This window comes from Gymnoscopelus microlampas (assembly GCF_963454915.1).
Source record: "Gymnoscopelus microlampas genome assembly, chromosome: 16".
In the NCBI taxonomy this organism is placed as follows: Eukaryota; Metazoa; Chordata; class Actinopteri; order Myctophiformes; family Myctophidae; genus Gymnoscopelus; species Gymnoscopelus microlampas.
Window position 1 is genome coordinate 16334757 of NC_139953.1, and position 21227 is coordinate 16355983.

Here is a 21227-nt window from a genome sequence, read left to right on the forward strand (position 1 = left end):
AGGACCACTGGCCTAGTCAATGACAACTGTGATCACTCTAATCACTAGATAAGATCAATTTGGCCCAACCCTAAGGGGAGTCAGAGAGGACCTTGTTGTTGTCCTCCATACCTGGGCCAGAGCCGGAGCCAGAGCCAGCCTCCAGGTCACTGGTGTGCAGGGTGGAGGCGGACGCAGAGGACCTCCTTTGCCTCTGTGACGGCGAAGGCCTCCTCCTCTGTGACTGCAACTGGCTGATCGACTCCTCTAGGTTCTCCTTCAGCTGATGTACGAAAGCATACAAAGTGATCAGCAGCGGCAAATGGGGCAAAAGAAAACATGCTTGACTTATCTTATCTTATCCAAAGCACTGGAGAAACTTAAATCATGTTATTAGCGTTATATATACATTTGCTTTCTTTTTTTTGCAGCTCCGTTTTGTACCCGTTTTTGTTTTGTTTCTTCCTTGTATTATAATTATTATTTTATTTATTTATTATTGTATGTACCCATCTATGCTTATTCACCCTGTGGGCCATTTATGGTGGGGGAAGGGAGTAGGGGTCCAGTAAAAACTGGAGGGACAAATAAGAACCCCTTTTTGGGCAGTTGACAAATCAAATGTGTGTTGGAATTGACAAATGTTGTAGTATTGTGCAGCTGACATGCTTGTCCAAACCTCCAGCAATGTTAACATAAAATAAAATAAAAATGTGATCAGCAAAGGCCCATGGAACAGAGATGTGTCAGAGAACTGGAAGGCAGGGGGGAACAAGTAACCAACATACATCTGCAGATCTGCATAGTATAACTAGGATCTATCAACAAAAAAAAGGTGACAAGTAGGGACACAAGGATAAGGAATGTTAGGGGTGAGGTTGAGTCTGAAGAGGAGTTAGTTTGCAGTTGCAAGGGAGAGTTTATTCCACTGCTTGGGAGCCAAGAGGGAGAAGAGTCTAGGCCGGGTGTGTGGAGCGTTGGCCAGGGTGTTAAAAGGAAGGTTTAAACAGACTTTGTGTTAGCTGATCCAAGTGGGCAGGGAGGGGTCTGGAAAGGAATAGAATCCCACACCCTAGTACAATACCTTATTAGGTGCAATGTTTCAGCCTTAAGACCAAGACCATGATCCATCCAAGTTGGATGGATCATGTCCTGAAGGTACAGGGTGACATGTCCATGCCTGATGAGGGTCTTAAGGCTGAAACATTGCACCTAATAACGTATTGTACTAGGGTGTGGTGGGATTCTATTCCTTTTTCGCATCAGTGGCAACGACACAAGAGCATTGCTACCAGAGCTGGGGAAAAAAACGTAATCACCCCAAAATCAAAACAAAATCTATATTATTGTGATGATCACACAAAAGGGGATTAAAAAATAGGTATCTGTTTTTATCCCTTTTAAAATAACACATCCACATGGAAGCAGTTAGGTTGTGACTCCACCAGAGGCCTATCTTTTCTTGTTGTTTTATATGGAGCAGTGATGCTTTCAGTGCCCTCTACCCGAGCGACAGGTACCCCACCATTATTTTTAGCGCCCTGCGCTTTGGGAGCGTCGCCAGTTTACAGAGTTTAAGACATTTCAACTTTGCCTGAAGCGCGCAGCTCAACAATGTCACTGCCCAATCTAGTTCAAGTGTGGGCGGGACCTAATGACAGAGAAAGGACACAACAGACACGCAAACAAGCACAGAATCCATGCCCGTAAGAAGTAAAAAGTGGCTAATAAATAATAAAAAGCCTTGAAAGGCTAAATAAAATGAACAGAACGCCTGATAGTATTTTTAACATGCTGCATCGTGGTAACGGCAATAGCAACAGTAAAAGCCTGATTCCTCATCACCTGTAAACAGCTCCAAGCACTAGTCAAACACTCACCTCCAGTTCTACTTCCAGAACAAGAAGTCTCACGCAACCTTAGTGCTTCAACCTCCATCCACTTGAATCAAAACTGGCATCACAGTCAATAGACGGGGAGCCAACAAACCAAATGTACAGAATACCACTATAGGAGAACGCTGTGACTTTGAAGTTGAACATTGAGTTATTGAGGGACTCACCATTGCCATGGCTTCGGCCTGATCATCTGTGTGCTCCCTGTACTGGCCCAGCATCTTGTCTACTTTGTTCAAGTTCCGACTAGTATCCTACCAGAGAAAGTAAGTTATTATCTAATCATATGAGACAACGTACGTATCGTTTTCTAAGCATCATAGATTCAATAAATACATAAATCAATTGTTACATATCTTATGTCCCACATCTCTATGTAAGATACATATATTAGTATTAAACTACTGAATCTTTTTTCACTCTTTTTTTAATTAATTATTACATATCGTCTCTGTCGGGTGGAAACCTCATATATCCAAAACTATTACATTTCAGGATTCAAATTCAAAAGTAGCGCAAGTAGCAGATCTACAAGCTCAAAACGCGTCGCTTCGCACGAATCACACCGCGTTTCGAGCTTGTGGATCTGCTACTTTTGTGTGACGCTGTAGTATGTTAAAGTAGGGCGTTAATTTACGAGAAAAAAAAACGTATAGAATATGGAGATAAGAGGTTACTGCCCAACAGCAACAATATACTGCTATGCTACATTGTCTGAACGAAGCCGAACCATTGTCTCTTATGCACTGTACCTGTGCTGTACACAAGACACAACAATAAAGTGCAACCTTGAACCTCCATCTATATTTAAAGAGATGCCATTCAGAGAGGCTGCTTTAAGTCAAGCGTAGACAGTCTATACCTGCAGTGTGCTGGCCAGGGTGCTGATCTTCTCGGAGATCCCAGCTGATCCAGCTGCACTCCCACCTCCATTGACTCTGTGACCTCCACCACCGTCCCGAGACTCCCGAGCGGGTCTGCGCTGAGCCTCGCGCCCCCGCGGCCTGCGTGCCCTCCTCTCCCTGTCGTACGCGTCCGACCCGCTGGATGAATCCATTGTTGCCGACAGGGGAGGTCTGTGGAGGGGGCATGAATAAACCTAGCATTGGTGGAAGGTAACTAAGTACATGTACTCAACTCCTTACTACTTCTACTCCACTACATCTCAAAGGCAAATATATACTGTACTTTTACTCCACTACAACTATTTGACAGTTACTTTGTAGATTTCGATTACAATTATTTTTAAAACATACATTAACCACTTCAGCCCTATACCTTTATTATTCTATTTGAAAATAGCTACTGGTTTGTAGATCTACTATTTTAAAATGATTTCTATACATTTTAAAACTTGTGAAATGGGACAGTCTGCATAATGAGTACTTTTACTTAATACGTATATTTTGATGCCAATACTTTTGTACTTTTACTCAAGTACATTTCGATTCCCTGACTTCCACTTGTAACAGAGTATTTCTACATTGCAGTATTGATACTTTTACTTAAGTACAAAATGTGAGTACTTTTACCACCATTGTTGAGCGTGCTCATCACCATCGCATACATGGTAATAATAAGATTAGAGCCTGCAATCCGTTTGGTTCCGTTTAATAGATCTTAATGATATAACAAGTAAGACTAATCAGATTTGTCACCGCCGTCACCCTGACAACCGGTAGAGTCACAAAGCTATCCGGATGGAAACCACAACGCCTGATAAAGAGCCCCACTGACCATAAAACTGGCCATTGTTGTTGTTGATGATGCTCCACCCAAAACTTACTATAACGTTAGCTACAGCTAGCTAATGCAACATTAGCCAACTTATTAGCAGCAGGCTAACTAACACCAAAGACATGTGTTTCGTAATGTTTCGTTGTATCCAGAGGCATCAAAGTAGAAAACATGTGGATGGATCTTACCAGTGTAGTTTAGCTACATGAGGACCTGTTGGCAGGTCGCTGTAGTGATCAGAGAAGTTAGACTGGCCAAAGCGTCTCCTCTCTGCTATGGCAACTTAAACTAGCCGCCTCTAGACAGGAAGACAACAAACCACAGCACGCCGCTTTCACACGGAGCAGGGAGTTGTAGTTTATCACAGGTACCGTTATACTGGGGTTTAGGTACTTGAGAACTACATTGTCCGAAGGCGTGCGTTTGCGCCACTTACAGCCGCTCGCAGTTAGAAAGATATTCAAAAAGTTGAACTTGTGTGCCCCTGTTTATTTTTTGCTCACAGACAGACACATAATTATATAGCCTGCATTAGTGTTGTTGTTGTTGTTGTTGTTGTTGTTGTTGTTGTTGTTGTTGTTGTCTCGTCTCCGCAAGGCCGAAGGCTTGGCAGAGACGATCACTCCGTCTCAATGTATTTGTTTGTACAAAACACAACACAACACACAACAAATAAACAAATAACATAACAAACAAACACAATGAAAGTATTTGTTGTGTTGTGTTTTGTGTCAATTTATTTGAGAATCTCAACACAGACAGAGCTATTGCTATTTTGCACTGTCCGTCCGTCCGTCCGTCCTGTGTCAGGGCTGGTGTGAGTGTGTCCATCTGTCTGTGATCAGCTAATCTCCAGCACCTTGGGCCGCTTGCAGCGAAACTGAGCACACACTCCCTGGATGCCAGAGCAGCGCCTCTGCCCCAAATGTTTCACATGATGGGCCTGTTATAGCGCCACCAGGAGGCCTATTTATGCAAAACTTTTTTTTAAATATTAGGCTACTCCTACAGATTTTGTGCCAACATCACACGCAAATCAGTACAGAGTATCTCTACAGTCTTTCAGGGTCTTTCAGATTTTTCATATTCCATCCTGATTTGCTAAGATTCTAAAGTTTGACCAGGCAGAGACCTGTGCACAGAGGAGTACTTGTTCTAATATTTATTATCATTATTATTATTATTATTATTATTATTATTATTATTATTATTATTATTATTATTATTATTATTATTATTATTAGTATTATTAGTATTATTATTATGTCTTAAAATAACACCAAATCGGGCCACAGGTAAAAAACAAACAAAAAAAAACACTACTCGTGTCTAACACAAGAGTGCCCCAGAAGTCTACCACCCACTCCTCAACTAGACCACCTCCAAAACCACAGAGCTGTCCTGTCCTAGCAGCCTGCAGCATCCATCCCTTCCACTGCTCACATCAAACCTATGGGGCCACATACAGTTGGAGAAAACTCAGCAACAACACTCCAGCATAAGTTCACTTCTCAGGTTCCGATCTGAGGATACGTATAACCTCCAGGCAAGGCAGAAGATTTGATTTAACTGGTGGTGCGTCCAGCAGCCAGCATCCATCTATCCATCCCTCCATCCATCCAGGGATTCTTTTGAATCAGCCTGTCTGTCAACGAACAAGAACGCAGCATGCAGGCGATAACGTGCGCTCTGTTTACACTCGTCACGTTGCCTGTCAATACCTTGGCGGAGGAGCCTGATCTTTGCCCAGACGTCTGCGAATGTTCCGAGTGGAAGACTTACACCATCTCCTGCTTTGACATTGATCAGCTCCCCAGGTTCCCTGCCAGCACGGAGACATTGTAAGTAGGCTACTGAATTGATTGATTGATTCATCATTGATTGAATACTTTATTAACAGTTTGCAATTAGCTAACTTCAGTCAATTGATTGATTGATTCATCATTGATTGTGTACTTTATTAACAGTTTGCAATTAGCTAACTTTTTGTGTTATCCTTTTAATCCTTTAAATCCTTTAAAAGGACAACACAAAAAGTTCCTAGTTTCCATTGTGGTCCTGTGTATTCAATTAATCAAGACACTTAAAGACATATGCAATAATAAACAAGACATCAGCAACACTAGTAGCAATGAAAATTTGAATATAAAACACAATACTAGGTGAATATAGCCTACTGCTGGGTGTAGGCTATTAAGTGAAATTAAGAATGGTTTCATTCTAATGCAATGTGAGTGTGACAGGCTCTCAATGTTCCTACGATGACATAAGTGTGAAAGAGTTGATAATTAAATAGTTATAGCAAAATAGAACTTGCTTTCTCAAATCGAGGCTAATGCGTTCGTTCGTTCAACTTGTTTTTAATTCCAGTTACATTTTTAATTCTCCCCATATTTTTTCATTTTTCAAAAATCAAACAGATGTTGAATATATATACAGAAGAAAGAAAGATGTAGACATTGTGCAGAGAGAGAGAGAGAGAGAGAGAGAGAGAGAGAGAGAGGGGAAATCCAGAACACAGGTCCCTTAACTCAGTGAGCTTTACTGAGTCTTGCAGGATTCTGCATGGAGACAAACACTGAGCTCTTAGATTTGGACCGAACCTGGACGTGATCAGGCTGCTTTCAGCACCGAGTGCCGCACTATGAGCTTGTAGATCTGCTATTTTTGAATATCCAAAGCTAAGTGGTTAAAATGATTGTGAAGCTAAGTTAAATAATTTCGCTGGGGACCCCTTGGTACCCCCCCAAGGACCACTGGTGGTCCCCGGACCACTTTTTTAGAACCACTGCTTTAACATATTGACCATTAGGACGATATACTGTACCCCAGCACTCCACATCTGAAGTTATGTTAGGGCAGATATGTTAAAAATGCATGTTAATTTAGCTCAGATTAAGTTAAGACTCGATGGTAAGAGTCGAAGTAATCAGGATTTATTGTGTAACTACTACTGAAACATTCACCCCATGGGTGATAGGAAGCCTCTCAGCTGTGAGATGTAATTACTTCACTTACTTAACTTCAATAAGCTAACCTTCCATCTCACTATATAGCCAATATGCTATAGAATGGTGAAATCACCTTCTACCTTACTGGAATTACAGCCATTTCAAAAACACACTAAACCACCGGTCATTTCTAGTCATCACACAACAAAAGATCTCATATAAATCTATGTACAGTAATAATGGCAGAAGCCTATGATTGTTCACATCTGTGATGCATTTGTTGTATATAAATATAGGATTGAATTGAATTTGTCTGGCTAAAATTATTTGAAAATGAGGCCCCAAACTATGGTTAATCACTATTGGATCTGTCTCGTTGGATTGTGTTGGATTTGTGTCATTACTTTTGTACCCCAAAAAAGTCAGTCAAGGATTTGGGCAGCAGACATGATGTAATACCTTGTCAGGATCGCTCCATCACGAGGTATACACTGTATAAAAAGAAGAAATGCCCACACACTGAATAATACGCTCCCAATATTCAAAGCTATACTGTAGACAACCAGCCACTACATGTCCCACTACACAGTCCACATCACAACACCTCTGTGGCATAAGGTTCCTTATTTCCCGTGAGTTACTTCTAGAAAGTAGCACTCATGCTGTTTGCACCACTGTAACTGCCTGCCTACCTGTTTAGGGAAGAAAAGTAATGTACAGTATGCGTGCGTGCGTGCGTGCGTGCGTGCGTGTGTGATTTTACTCTGTGGTTTATTATGTGGTTTATTATTATTCATCTACATAAAAATGTTAGCAATATCACCTTTAATTCGTTTTTTCAGGAATGTCATTACATAAAAAAATTAAATATTGGGAGCTTATTGTTCAGTGTACGTATATTAGTTCCTATTGTAGTTATTTCCTAATCCTGCACCTGAATACATTTGGGCTGGATGTGCGGTGAACTTAACTTCCTTTTTCTTTGTTATTTCATGTTGCACTTATAACCTGGCTGCTAAAGTACTCAATGCATGTTATGCAATGTAGACCAACCAGTTTACCGTGGTCTTGAACGATGGAAACACATGTTCTTCAGAAGCACCCAGTGGCTGATGGGGAAACACAGAATTGGAAAAGACAGAAATGGCATTCAAACCATACTGTCTTGAATGATAACATTAACTGAGTATACTTAAGATGGACAAGGCTAGAAGTCTTCCCTAGAAATCTGAGATGGGAATAATGAAATCGGTACACTGCCTGAGACTAATTAAACATTTATGAGGGCCTATTATGGAATAGTTTGACAGAAAATTCCTTTGGCAGTTGCTGAACATTCCAGCTCTGAGTGTTTCATGCGATGTCCACACATGAAAGACATGCTTGTTGCATTAGACACACGGACATTCCCATTCTATCTATTCTAATCCTATATGTGAAAATATCGTGTGTGTGTGTGTGTGTGTGTGTGTGTGTGTGTGTGTGTGTGTGTGTGTGTGTGTGTGTGTGTGTGTGTGTGTGTGTGTGTGTGTGTGTGTGTGTGTGTGTGTGTGTGTGTGTGTGTGTGTGTGTGTGTGTGTGTGTGTGTGTTCCAGTCCCTGCCATTGATTAAAGCCAGAGGATGGGAGTGTCATTACAGGATTTGAGACAAACAGTGAAAAAAACAAGACAGGGTCTATATGATGGCGTGGCTTCCATGTGGATCTCGGTCTTCATGTTGCCAGTCTATGACATCAGAAATCCATGATACCTCTATGACGTATGCAGTGGTGGAAGAAGTACTAAAATATTTTACTTGAGTAAAAGTAGCAATACCACAATGTAGAAATACTCTGTTACAAGTAAAAGTCCAGAATTAAAAATGAACTTGAGTAAAAGTACAAAAGTATTGGCATCAAAATGTACTTAAAGTACCAAAAGTAAAAATACTGAAATATTTGAAAATAGCCTAGGTATATAATAGGGCTAAAGTGGTTAATGTATGTTTTATAATGTCATAATTTAGATCTGCAAAGTAACTAGTAGGACTAACTAAAGTTTTCAAATAATTGTAGTGGAGAAAAAGTACAATATTTGCCTCCAAGATGTAGTGGAGTAGAAGTAAAAGTATAGACAATTGGAAATACTCCAGTAAAGTAAAAGTACCTCAAAATCGTACTGAAGTACAGTACTTGAGTAAATGTACTTAGTTACTTTCCACCACTGCGTATGACTCCATGTTTTGGCAAGGTTTCAGCCAAATCAAGGCGCTGTTGACTTGAACTTCCATAATAACATTTTAAATATGTAAAACATATGTGAAAGGACGTTACAGGGAGTTAATTCCTTGACCTACTGGCAGTGGTTTGTGAGATTATCGCCCCAGACACAAAGACCCATTTCTAGACGGCTTGCCACAGAGGCACGGCGTAGAAAATGTGGACAGCAGCAGGTCTAATGTCCCAACTCTGGTTTTGTCATTACCGTACTTATACATCAGGGACAAGAAGTATGTAAAAGAACAGACTCTCGGACCAGGAGAGCTCCGATGGTTCAATCAACTGTATGGGGATCACTTGAGGTAAACCAGAGACTGCGTTAACTATAATGTTTTAAGGGAAGCGTGAGCCAAACAAACTTCACCTGTACACACAGATAGTACACAGTAAAATCCTCAGTGTTAATTTAACCCTGTTGAGTGTACAAATGTAACCGAATGGACCTGTAAGAGTTACAAATTGATGAATTAACACAGTGCCTGTGTAACATCCACTCATAAATGGAGGTGTATACGCAAGTCTGTGACAATTCTTACATGGAGATACTGCACAAATACCTTACACTCCCACACTCACATTCACACTGTTTTTTAAAGGCGTGGAATGGATTGGAAAGCTGTTTATTTATATATATTTTAAATAATAATTTGAGGAGATCTCATGGGGCCCCCTCCTGACTGTTTGGGGGCCCATGTTGTCTGTTTTTAAAGGCCTGGAATGGATTGGAAAGCTGTTTATTTCTATGTATTAATTTATTTATTATTATTTATTTTTTTCATGGGGCCCCCTGCCTGTGATGTGGCCCAGGCGGCTGCCGAGGCTTGCCTACAGCAAAGCACGGCCCTGCACACTGGACAGGTTTCATTGTACATAATAGCTTGGTATACAGTAACATGGGATTGTTTGTTTTTGCTCTGGTCTTTTGAGAAAGTCATTCGAATATAACTAAATCATTTGTTAAATATTGTGATATAAGTGTTGTCTTTTCCTGGTTTTAAAGGCGCATTAATTACAGTCAAGGGATGTAATTTTCTGAACTTGCCTGACTGTTCTAGCTATATATGAGCATTACTGATTATTACATATCATAAATTACAATGTGTAAATATTTCTGAAAGTACCAGTAGTTATCGTCACAATAATCATCTAATCATCAAGTATTTGGTCGAAAACATTGTGAGATTTGATTTTGAACAGATCGCCCCGGCCCTTTCTGTCCGCCCCCTCATCTTCCACGTTATTTAGTCTGACACCACTCCTCCCTTGACCCCTCCCTCTCTCTCTCTCCCAGACGCCACCTTGCATCACCTCGCATGGCACCTATCACATGAGATTACCCTCTAGCCCAGTGCTCCAATTCAGATGTCCCTGTGGCCAGACGTCCCCACGATGCCATCACATTCCTGGACAAATGTTTATCCAAGGCCCACCGGTGGGAAGAGAAAGACATGAAAGCCTGCCCTTGGCTGCCGCCGCCAAGCCCCTGGCCCGGGCCTTACCCCCGGATAAAAATATCTCCAAAACAGATTCAAAATAGGACTTGTTATGGACTGGCCTGCATGGCCTCCTGTCTGGCCCGGTGCAGCTGACCCCTGCGTTGGATTTTTAGGATGTCCTGGCAGATGAGGCGTGAGGAGGCTTGAATGTGGTGTACACACACATCACGCCGAAGAATGCTTGACCCCGTGGCCTGGCCCACGCCAGCATTGGTGGTTTAACCACTTTCTTTCAACCTGGCGTCTCTATTTTGGGCATGTCATTATATTGTCAAAAGAAATAGCAAAAATAGCAAAAGAAAACAACTTGAGGTGGTAGATCGAATACCAAAATGCTCGCCCCAAAATACAGTCGCCCTGGGGCTAATCTGGTGGTATTCACCTGGTATTCCTAAACGTAACCTCAGTAAACTATGCCTAAACCCAACCTTATTCCTAAACTTAAACTCAGTCAACTATGCCTAACCCTAAACGTATTTCTAACCTTATCCTCAGTAAAACAAATACAAGAATACAAGAACCGCTGGTAGGCGGAAAAAATGGGGGAGAGCGTGTTTTAGGCTGAGCCTTCCGGTTACCGGTAGATTGGCTATTTTCACTACTTGTCATGAAACAAAATATACAGTTTAAAGGTAAACCTCAAGAACCCTAGCGTCCCTGTTCTGGGCATGTCTCATAATAGGCGAACATTCGCCGAAAAAGGGACGTTGTAAGCTTGTACGATCGGCTGTGTTCGGCGAAGAGATTTGGGGCCACGTACGGACCCCTGGGGGACCCAGGTCAACAAAGTATTAAGGGTTTAGGGTGGTTTAAGTGGACACAAGCCAGTGCAGGATGTCAGTCAGTCCATTAACACTGTCAGCTGTCTCACTTGAGGATGTTTGTTTTCTTGCATACGAGATGATTGTACCGATGATTGTGTCATCATCATCAACATACAGTACGATATGAAGTTGTCTGCAGTCATTCCATTGTGATCCTGCAAAGTTAGGTTGAAATGTCAAAGGAACGCACGTACTAGCAAACTGTACTCAACATGCAAGTTGTCAAATGTAATTCAATAGTGCATTCTTAAACGTGTAGGGAATGTCTAGGTGCGTGTGTGCGTGTGCGTGTGTGTGTGTGTGTGCGTGTGCGTGTGCGTGTGCGTGTGCGTGTGCGTGCGCGTGTCAGTGCACATGTGCGTGCTCAGAACTGCTGAGTGAATGCGTGCAGGTTGCTCCATGTGTTGGTGCGTAACAGAGAGGTACATGGATGGAAAGGAAAGCACAGACGCTCTTAAAAGCCTGCGTAGCGTGACTCCTGGCTGCGCCTGGACGACGCATTCAAATACAATATTTACCTTTTACAGCACATTTCTCAAACACCCGGAGAGAGAGCTCCATTTGAGAATAATTAGGGAAGGGGAAAAAAATACCTTCAATACAAGAGGGGGGAAAACTACAATAGATCCAGTCTTTTCAAAAACTTCACAATCTTGGGATTCTTGGCAGTAATGAGATAACTCATTGGATTCAGGCACGGACCGTCGGCGGACCTCTCATTGACTTAGACCAGGGATGAAATTGACCAATTAACCTTTAAGAGTGAAATCCCGTTGCTATTTCCTGAGTGGTCACAGATGAGCGCTAGGATTAATGGTAAAACTAGAGGTGGGACATTCAGTTTGATGAGCTGTAGCTGTAAGGTTAGTGGAAATACTGACAACTACGCTGCTGATAATCATGGACAGCGAAATGGAACCGTTCAGGGTTACTTGACATTCTAAAGTAATTAGATTAGGGGCACAGTCAGTGGGATCTATTATAGTTCAAATTAGAGTTAAAGTGTTGTTATAATACATCATGTCCACCACATTCGCTCCTATCCTCTTTAACCCATTAAGACCTGAAGCCGATTCATACTAATGTCTTCTAAGTCCTAACAGTTTTCTGAAAAACGTATGTTTCTATATCAGTGGTTCTCAAACTTTTTCATGCCAAGGACCCCCAAAATGATATGTATTTGGCCGCCAACCCCCATCTCAAAACAGTTTGTTCCAGGGACCCCCAGAAGCAAAGACTTTAGTTAAAAATGTTCGCTTTAAAAGAATATAAATACATTTTCTCGATTTCTTTTTCTCTGTGCTGCGCTATGAGCTTGTATATCTGCTATTTTTGAATAGCCAAAGTGTAAAATAATGCTTTTTAGCTCAAATAAAAAAGAATGACACATGAACCCTAGCATCCCTATATTTTGGGGCAAATATTCTGTGGAAATAGCAGATCTACCTCTATCTGTAGGGGGGGAAAAGGAGAGAGTACAGAGCCCTGGGGGACCCTGAAGAACTATAGTCTGCATTTCAACACAATATATTGAACAATTTTGATGAGGAACATTAACAATTTTCCATGAGAGGCCTTTAGATCAACATTAGGGCTTTAGATCAGCGTTAGGTCAACGTTGTTGAACAATGCTTAAACACTATATACTTCACTGGGTCCCCCGGGGGTCTGTACTCGGGACCCCTCCATTTTCACTCTAGTCTACGCCACATCTCTTTGCCAAAAATATCGCGTTGGGACGTGTTGTGAACTTGTAGATTGGCAATTTTTGCTCAACGTTCAGCTATTGTGACATGGGACGCTCTAACAGAGCCTCTCTACCATTCACCCCCAAGGTGTCACACGTCAGAATGTGAGGTAAATTAAGGACAGGAGTCCTCAGGAAACAGAGCTATATTTCGTCTGCCCATCGCCGCTGACACCATTACGAATTATGTGGTTTCTCCTATACTTCAAACTCAATCTGCTGACCTGTTTGTTTCTTGGCCCACTATCTGAAGTGACAAATTAGGGGGGGAGTAATTTCCCCCGCAAAGCCTATGACACGGCTTTGCCAGGCTTCCCTCTCTCTGCGCTCCCAGGGAAAATCGCATGCTGATTATTTGGGTTTGAGGCAGCAAGGAAACGGCATGAGTCGTCAGGGGGGGGGTTAGTGTTGGGGGCCTGCTCTGTGTCGCTCTGTTTGTTTGGGTTTGTCAAAATGCAGAGTGCCATGCTCCCACTTTCACCGACTAAACACCCCCTGCCTCCCTATGTGATCTTGGTCCAGGTCTGTAAGCCAGCTCTCAGCCCCTGAATTAGTCTATTGTTCCCCCTAATGGACCAGAGGTGGTTAAAGATAGCAGCCTACCGTTTTGATACAAGTACTGTTTTTTTGTTTTGTTCATATATCTGCTCCTTAGTGTTTAGTACAGCTTCCAAACAGCAACATCCTCTCCATAGAGGTTCCAGGCAGAATTAGACGTGTAAAGAACTATAAGGGTGTGTGACAGAATAGCATCGACTGTGTAGGTAGGGTGCTATCTTGATGCACCATCAGTGTTTCACGCCAGTGGTTCTCAAAGTGGGGTCCGGGGACTCCCAGGGATCCTTGAGGGGGTTTTCCAGGTGGTCCCCAGCCAAATGATTGATAGTTAGCAACCAAACGGATTATGTGTTCGCTGATTGTACACTCTCAGAGTTAAATCAACACTGATGAAACAACAGTGTAGATTGGGGGTCCCAAAGTGCTAAAAAAAATGGGGGTCCACGGCCTAATACATATCAAACTGGGGCTAAGGGTGATATTAAAATGGTTCAGAATCACTGCTATGGCCGTAAAGATCTTCTCTTATAGGGGTCCCTGGCATATCTTTTGAAATGGGGGTCCGCGGGCTAATTTGTGTAAATTGAAAACCACTGTTTTACGCATTATCTACCATCCATCTTAACGGAATTCACATCCAATAATCTTCTATCTCGCTGTTATATATTTTATTCATCCTATACTTATTATTGCAAGGATACATATGACACGATTTATTGCGAGAGGCACCGGACACATGCCTCTCCAGAATAATCATGGGATCCATTTCAATCTCCTTCCAACCCACCTACGGGTCCTGAACCCGGTCTTTGAAAACCCCCCTGTCCTAAGCAGACCCAGACCGTGTTTGGTTTGGCCCAGGCCTTTTGTCCAGTCCGATCCAAAGCTTTGTTTTCTCCCATATTCCTAGAACATGGGGGGTTGGGGGGTTGGGGGGGGGGGGTTACACCATGCAACTTCAAAGAAGCCTTTTATCCAAAGTGCAGAGGAAAGTTGAAACGGACAGTTTATCACGGTGGGGCAGTGATTGGCCATGTTCTGCAGATGGAAGATTCCATTTGGTTCCAATGACAACTGTACACAATGGTATCTCTTTTTGTATGTTTTAAGGTACTGTATCTGGGCAAATAGGTGGAATATTTATACTTATTATTATAATTTTTTTGTTTTTACCCAAACTCTTTTACTGCCATGAACGTGTTTTCAAGTCAATTGGTAGTTGGTCCACATGGCCATTGACGCGTTAGACGCATATTTTTTTGTTTTTTCACACAGAACCAGAGATAACGCAATCCGAAGATTTACTGCTCCATTCACTTCCTGGTTAACTTATTACTTAAAAATGCTGTATCTCGGCTCATGTGTATTATCTTTTTGTCTCCGCCAGGCCGAAGGCATGGCGAGAGAGTATGTTTTACCCTCCGTCCGTCCGTCCGTCCGTCCGTGTGTCCCTCCTGTCTGTGTGTTAGCAGCTAATCTCCGGCACCGTTGGCCCGTTCGCTCCGAAACTGTGCACACACACTCCCTGGATGCCAATTCAGAACCTCTGCCCCAATGTTTTCACATGGGCCTGTTATAGCGCCACTAGGAGGCCGATTTGTGCATTTTTACATTACTCCTACAGATTTTATCCAAACGTCATGCAAATCGGTGCACAGCATCTCTATAGTCATGTGATCAACACGGATCTGTCCGATTTCCCATATTCCATCCTCATTGCCTATGGTTGCCTTCCAAAGTTTGCAGGATTGGTCCGTTTTGAACAAAAAGCCTCAAACTATGCATGCAGCTTGCGATTTCCGTGAAATTTCACACGCACATTCCCACTAGGCCGAGGAAGAAATGCCACCCTTTTCACATTGGCCTATTATAGCGCCACCAGGAGGCCAGAATAACGTACCTGACCTGGCGGAGACCTGTGCTCCGAGGAGCACTTTTTCTAGTTTACTATGCATTTTTGGTACAAGCTATTTTCAAAAGGCAGACAACAAATGTCAATGAGGTCGCAATGACCTTGTTGACATTTGTGAAACCACACAGTGAAACCCAGTGATTAGCAACCATCAGGGGATCGATCATACTGGCGATAAATATTCTGTGACTACTTGAAAAGGTTATAAAACACAAAAATCGCTGGCAGTGGGTGAGTTTATTAATGTATGTACTGGCAGTTAAAGAGTTAAGACCTAAGGTTCCGATTCTACAAAATATTTAGATTTGCACAAATGTTCCAAAAATAGCAGATCTACAAGCTCGTATGAGCTATGAGCTATGAGCTTGTAGATCTGCTATTTTTGAATAGCCAAACAAATCTAAAATGACACAGATGCGTTCCCGGATTGAAGTTTTCTAATTAATTATTTCTTTAACCACTCGGCTATCGGCGCCCCTGAACTTACAGGAACTTTTAACTGTGCCATGAATGGTTTAATCAATGAAAGACACAAGAAAAAGAAAAAAAACGAAAGAGAAAACGACAGTATTATCACTTCTGAAAAGGTCTCTTCTTGTCACCACTCTGTTGTTGTTCTGAACATACTATAATAATTGATGGCTATTTTCTCTCTTTTTATTAACCAGATGGTTACTGGAGACGCGTCTGTCCTTGGTGCCAGCAGATGCCTTCGCCCACATGGTCAACATCTCAAGGATGTGAGTTGGTGAAACGATCCCATGAGGATTAACTCCGTGGCATTCACTTCTTATTAACCTCCTGCTCAGACTCCAGCTCGCCGTAGGCTAATGCACCTGGTGTCTCTCATCTGCCTGCTGTTTCCCTTAAAAGTGTGAAAACATCCCTAGAATCAAACTGCACAGACCCCCGGCCCCTCCCTCCCTCCCTCCCCCCGCCCCGGCGCTTGTCTCCCACCCAAGCAGGTGATGGTATCCTCTCTGTTTAGCATCACCGGTGTGTCTGCTAATCACACTTGGAAACGCTAATGCGTTCCTAGAATATAGGAATGTTGGCGCTCCCACCACCGCAGCCCAATGCACCGGCGGCGAGCAGACAGACAGAGCCCTTTGGGTGTGTGTGTGTGTGTGTGTGTGTGTGTGTGTGTGTGGTGATTTAGCCAGACATCGGACAGAGAGGTGCTGGCTGTGGTAAAATATACACCCGAGCCCTTGATCCACAGCCCTGTGTGAGTCGATCATCCACGTCCAAGTCATGCGTGAGAAGACACAGAAGTGGTTGTAAAGTTTTCTTTCAGACTCAGCCAGCAGACAGTGCTTAACTTCCAGGGGCTTCCAGTGACTCCATTGTCCACTATCTTTTCTAGTCTCGAGCGACAGATTCACAACATGTCAGTTGCTCTAAAAATGGTTTCCCCCCCACCAAGTTTGGGAAGGCATCTATTAAGTTATTTGTAGCTATTAATACCTTGTAATAATTATCAAAGTAGTACAGCATTATTCTGTTGCCCTATGGGTCCTACCACAAAGACAGGATTCTTTGGCATTTTTATGGAGATACCACGGTGAGGCCAAGGTTTATTTTATGAGCAATTATGTACATAGTAATTACCAAGTAATAACAAATGAAAGCAAGCAGTGACTGATGACTAGGTAATGTATATGTGGGGGCACATACCTGTAAAATTACCCCACGGTTTAGAAGCTTTAGCTAAGGTGGGCTGATAGTTTCAGGGAGCTTTCAGGATTTTCTTCTTTTTTTTTCACATACTTTCACTGATTTTACGAAAACAGATCTTATGTGTCACTTTCAGGTACACTGACACACTGCCTCGTTTGTGCCCGACTATTAAACATCACACGGGGCCACGCATGGATATTGAACAAACACATCATTATTTATGTGATTAGAAAGCTGACTTGTTCTATTTCACTTGATGGCCTCTATATGGATGAACGTTGAGTCTTAACGTGACTCATGTTTGATTTTGTTTTTAGATACATATCAGTGGACATCACACTGGAGAGGTTGGAGAGGCACTCGTTCTACAACCTGAAGAAAATCACCCACATGTGAGTTGTTAAAAGTTATACGGGCATTGCACCGCGTTGAACTTTTCAGAGAGAGGTGCCCCCGTTGCCCGGCGGAGAGAAAAGAAATACAGCTCGACTTTGAACATCACTGACAGCAAAAGGAATGCGTTGATGGAAACATAGTTGAAAGCCTAGTACACCACGTCTGACAAGCGCTCCGAAATAACACCCCTCACCCACCACTCCGTTTGGGAGCGTTTTTTGGCTTCCAAAGCAGTCCATGAGATTCAGAACTCATCCTTTTGGTTTGGACACCTGGGCTGACTGTGCCAGTTAGATAAGATTAAGCCATTAAGACCTGGAACGCATCTGTGTCACTTCTTGATTTGAGCTAAAAAAAAAAAAGCATTATTTTACACTTTGGCTATTCAAAAATAGCAGATCTACAAGCTCATAGCGCGGCACCGAGTGCCGCGCTAGGAGCTTGTAGATCTGCTATTTTTGAGAAATCGTGAAAATGTGTGAAAATCTTTGAATATATATATATATTTTAAAGCGAACCTTTGTAACTCAAATCTTTGCTTTTTGGGGTCCCTGGAACCCCCAAAAGTGTTTTGAGATGGGGGTCCGCAGCCAAATACATTTTTACATTTTGGGGTCCTTGACATTAAAAGTAAGTGAAAACCACTGACAATGCAACCAGCAACATCCGTTTTTTCAAAAAATTTAGAAGAAATTTGTAGAATCGGAACCTCAGGCCTTAATGGGTTAAGATAAGATAAGATAAGATAAGATAAAGACAAAATGGGATTAAATAGGATTAGAGTACTGTGTAAACATCAGGGGCTGGATTTGGTCCACTAGCTAGATCAGTGTCGGTCTAAACAGACAGTCATAATACCCATGTTAGAAAGGAGAGGCTTAACCACAACCAATATGTGGTTCTGCTCTCCGTGCTCAAGTTCTTGTTCAAGTATATCTCAGGGGGGAAAAGGTCCAGCATGCTGCAGTGTGCAATATGCTCCATTATGGGATTGAGATTTACTATCGAGTTGCTGGGCGGACCACACATTATTCTTACTTGTCTGCGGCTCCCTGTGCTTCACATATTTCACTGCAAGCTGTCGTGACCAGTCACGACGTCCTCCAACAGTGTAATTGTGTGCGTGTGTGTGCGTATATGTGTGTGTGTGACTTGACTTAGCACGGGATTTGATAATTAGCCTTTGTTATCCCTTTTTTGCTCATTAGCACCCTCGATCCAGTTATGAAAACATAGACAGAGATAACAAGACTTGAACCCACTAGTGGAGAGAGAGGGCTGGGTCTCTGTTTTTGTTTTTCACTGGATCTCTGCAGTGCCAATTTCCCACTGATTGGTATGATGGTGGAGGGCCATTCCACAGATAATGGCATCTCTCTCAGGTTTCTTCTGGGGTCAGACACAAATTAATGCTCTGCTTCCTGTCAGGCTGCTTGCGGCTGACACCAGATGTGGATCTGCAGCGCCGCTGCAGGGCTGAGGCTGTGTGTTATAGCCGGAGGGGGAGACAAGACGCGAGACATGCAAAACTCTTGTAACTTCCAGGCTGAGCGCCGGTTTTCACAGCATCGCTCCTCACAGGCTGAGCCATCTAGTCTGTGTGTTTCACGAACCACTGGATCAGCGACAAATGTCTTAATTCTTTTTCAGTTTTATCAGGCACTTGTCATTTGATTACATTTAAATGTCTTTGTTTTCCTAAAAGAAACTCTACACTGGCACCCCAAAATGTCACCTACCCAGTCTGGTTCTTTTCAACGCAATTCAAAAGTCCCAAGTATTTTATTAAAAGTCAATGGCTCCTGAACCAGTACCCAAGTTGAAGTCACACAATCTCATTGGCTAAGTGCCCTCTCTGATCCTTAACCACACCAAACCCATACCTAAACTTAACCTAATGACTAAGCACAACCATTTTAACCTTACATAAACAAATCATCTGTAATCTATTGCCTAAACACAGTGGTGGAAAAAGTACTCAAATGTTTTACTTAAGTAAAAGTATCAATACTGCAATGTAGAAGTACTCTGTTACAAGTAAAAGTCCGGAATTCTAAATTTACTTTAGTAAAAGTACAAAATATTGGCATCAAAATAATTATACTTAAAGTACCAAAAGTAAAAGTACTAAAATGTTTGAAAATAGCAGATCTACAAGCTCACAACGCATCGCGATGCAACGCGTTGTGAGCTTATTTTCGCCTATTTTCAAATCGCCTAGGTATAGAATTAGGCTAAAGTGGTTAATGTATGTTTCATAATATCATAATTTATATCTGAAAAGTAACTAGTAACTAAAGTTTTCAAATAATTGTAGTACAATATTCGCCTCTGAGATGTAGTGGAGTATTGGAAGTATTGGAAATGGAGATACTCAGGTAAAGTACAAATACCTCAAAAGTGTACTTAAGTACAGTACTTAAGTAGATGTACTTAGTTACTTTCCACCACTGATCATGGGTATGATACTGCCAGTTCAGGGACCATCTTATTTAGCTTTACTAAGTGACAATGCCTTGAACAAAGGTAATTTCACTGGTCTTCATATCTTATTCACATTCTTTAAAAAGTTGAGTTGCTTAAAAAACGGTGAGATAACTGTCTTGGCCAATCTTTATATGTTTTAGTAGGCATAAGTTACAACTTAAATTGACACCTAGCACAGGGTGTAAAGCACAGGGTGTAAAGTCCTCCGTAAAATACTCATTGTCATGGTGCGTCGTTCGGATAGCTTGAAGGATAAGGAGGAGTGAATTATACCAGCTGTTTTGCATCGGCAACACGTTCTCCGTGACACATTACAGCCCTTAGAAATGTATGATGACATAGTATTATTATACACTCGCTTTCATTTTCCATGAGTGGAGATACTGAGGATTACTGACCTACCCGAGACAACTGCGTACAATACTCTTTTATTCTCTCCCCAAGAGCTAATACGGCCCTGTGTGATTGAGCACGACAGGTTGTAATCTAACATCATATAAAAGAGAAACAACAAACACAGTGGCTGTGTTGTCAGCCACAAGTACTTTATTCTCTGAGAGTGGTGAATTACATTTTATGACGAAGAGTGCTCACCCCAGATTTAACCATACAGTCCCCACCCGAATCGTGTTATCATTTGATTGTTGATAAAATAAAATAAAAGCCTTAATTGGCGGTAACTATACGCTAGACAACAACCTCGTCCCAGATTGATCAGCCTAACTGTTTATATTTTGTTCATGTATGTTGACAATACGGCAATGAACACATACTGACGTAAAGTGAAAATGTCATGGTTGTCTGCAACGTTTTGGTTAGTGTGAACCAGGATGAATCTCACAGCTCATCAACCAAACAAGGGCACAGTTTTAATATCAAAGTCACTCGTTTTTTCTTTCACCTAAATTCTATACATTTTGGATAAGACAATATAAAAAACAAGAGACATACAAATAGACATCACACATTTTGCCAGATGTCATCTTACGTATAAAAGGAAAATAACTATCAAATGCTGTTCTATGTTGTCTGTTGTTTATAGGAGATTGAAAAAGTGGAAGTAACAATAACAGCGAGCCAAAGTAACTAGTTTCAACGTATTGTTTAGTATGGTCTTCTTTGCACCCAAACTTAAGAGAGAACCTGCACACAGCTGATGCAACAGGCTGGACTTTTACAACACCTACTCCGCGAAATGTACCCCCTTTATAGGCCTACCACCTCCCTACCAGGAAACGCAGTTGGGACGAGCCCCCAGAATACACTGTAACAACCCGAACTCAAAGCTGCAGGTGTCCCACATGGGA

General features: G+C 42.1%; 2 protein-coding genes across 3 annotated transcripts in view; one reads left to right on the plus strand and one right to left on the minus strand.

Annotated features, from left to right (window-relative positions):
- The window catches only part of cep128 (centrosomal protein 128), an 86943-nt gene extending 83035 nt beyond the window's left edge, over positions 1–3908 (minus strand). For both annotated transcript variants that reach the window (XM_084082400.1, XM_084082399.1), the window contains exons 1-4: positions 3800–3908; positions 2737–2950; positions 2042–2128; positions 112–262 (exon numbers count right to left, since the gene is read on the minus strand). In XM_084082400.1, coding sequence (XP_083938526.1) covers positions 112–262; positions 2042–2128; positions 2737–2931 — 433 coding nt within the window. In that variant the 5' untranslated portion in view covers positions 2932–2950; positions 3800–3908. The remainder of the gene's footprint in view (positions 1–111; positions 263–2041; positions 2129–2736; positions 2951–3799) is intronic.
- A 1371-nt stretch (positions 3909–5279) lies between these two features.
- tshr (thyroid stimulating hormone receptor) overlaps positions 5280–21227 on the plus strand; it is a gene marked incomplete at both ends in the record, with an annotated part of 29439 nt that continues 13491 nt past the window's right edge. Inside the window, 3 exons of the mRNA XM_084082078.1 lie at positions 5280–5452; positions 16026–16097; positions 17355–17429. Of these exons, the coding sequence (XP_083938204.1) occupies positions 5280–5452; positions 16026–16097; positions 17355–17429 (320 nt within the window). The remainder of the gene's footprint in view (positions 5453–16025; positions 16098–17354; positions 17430–21227) is intronic.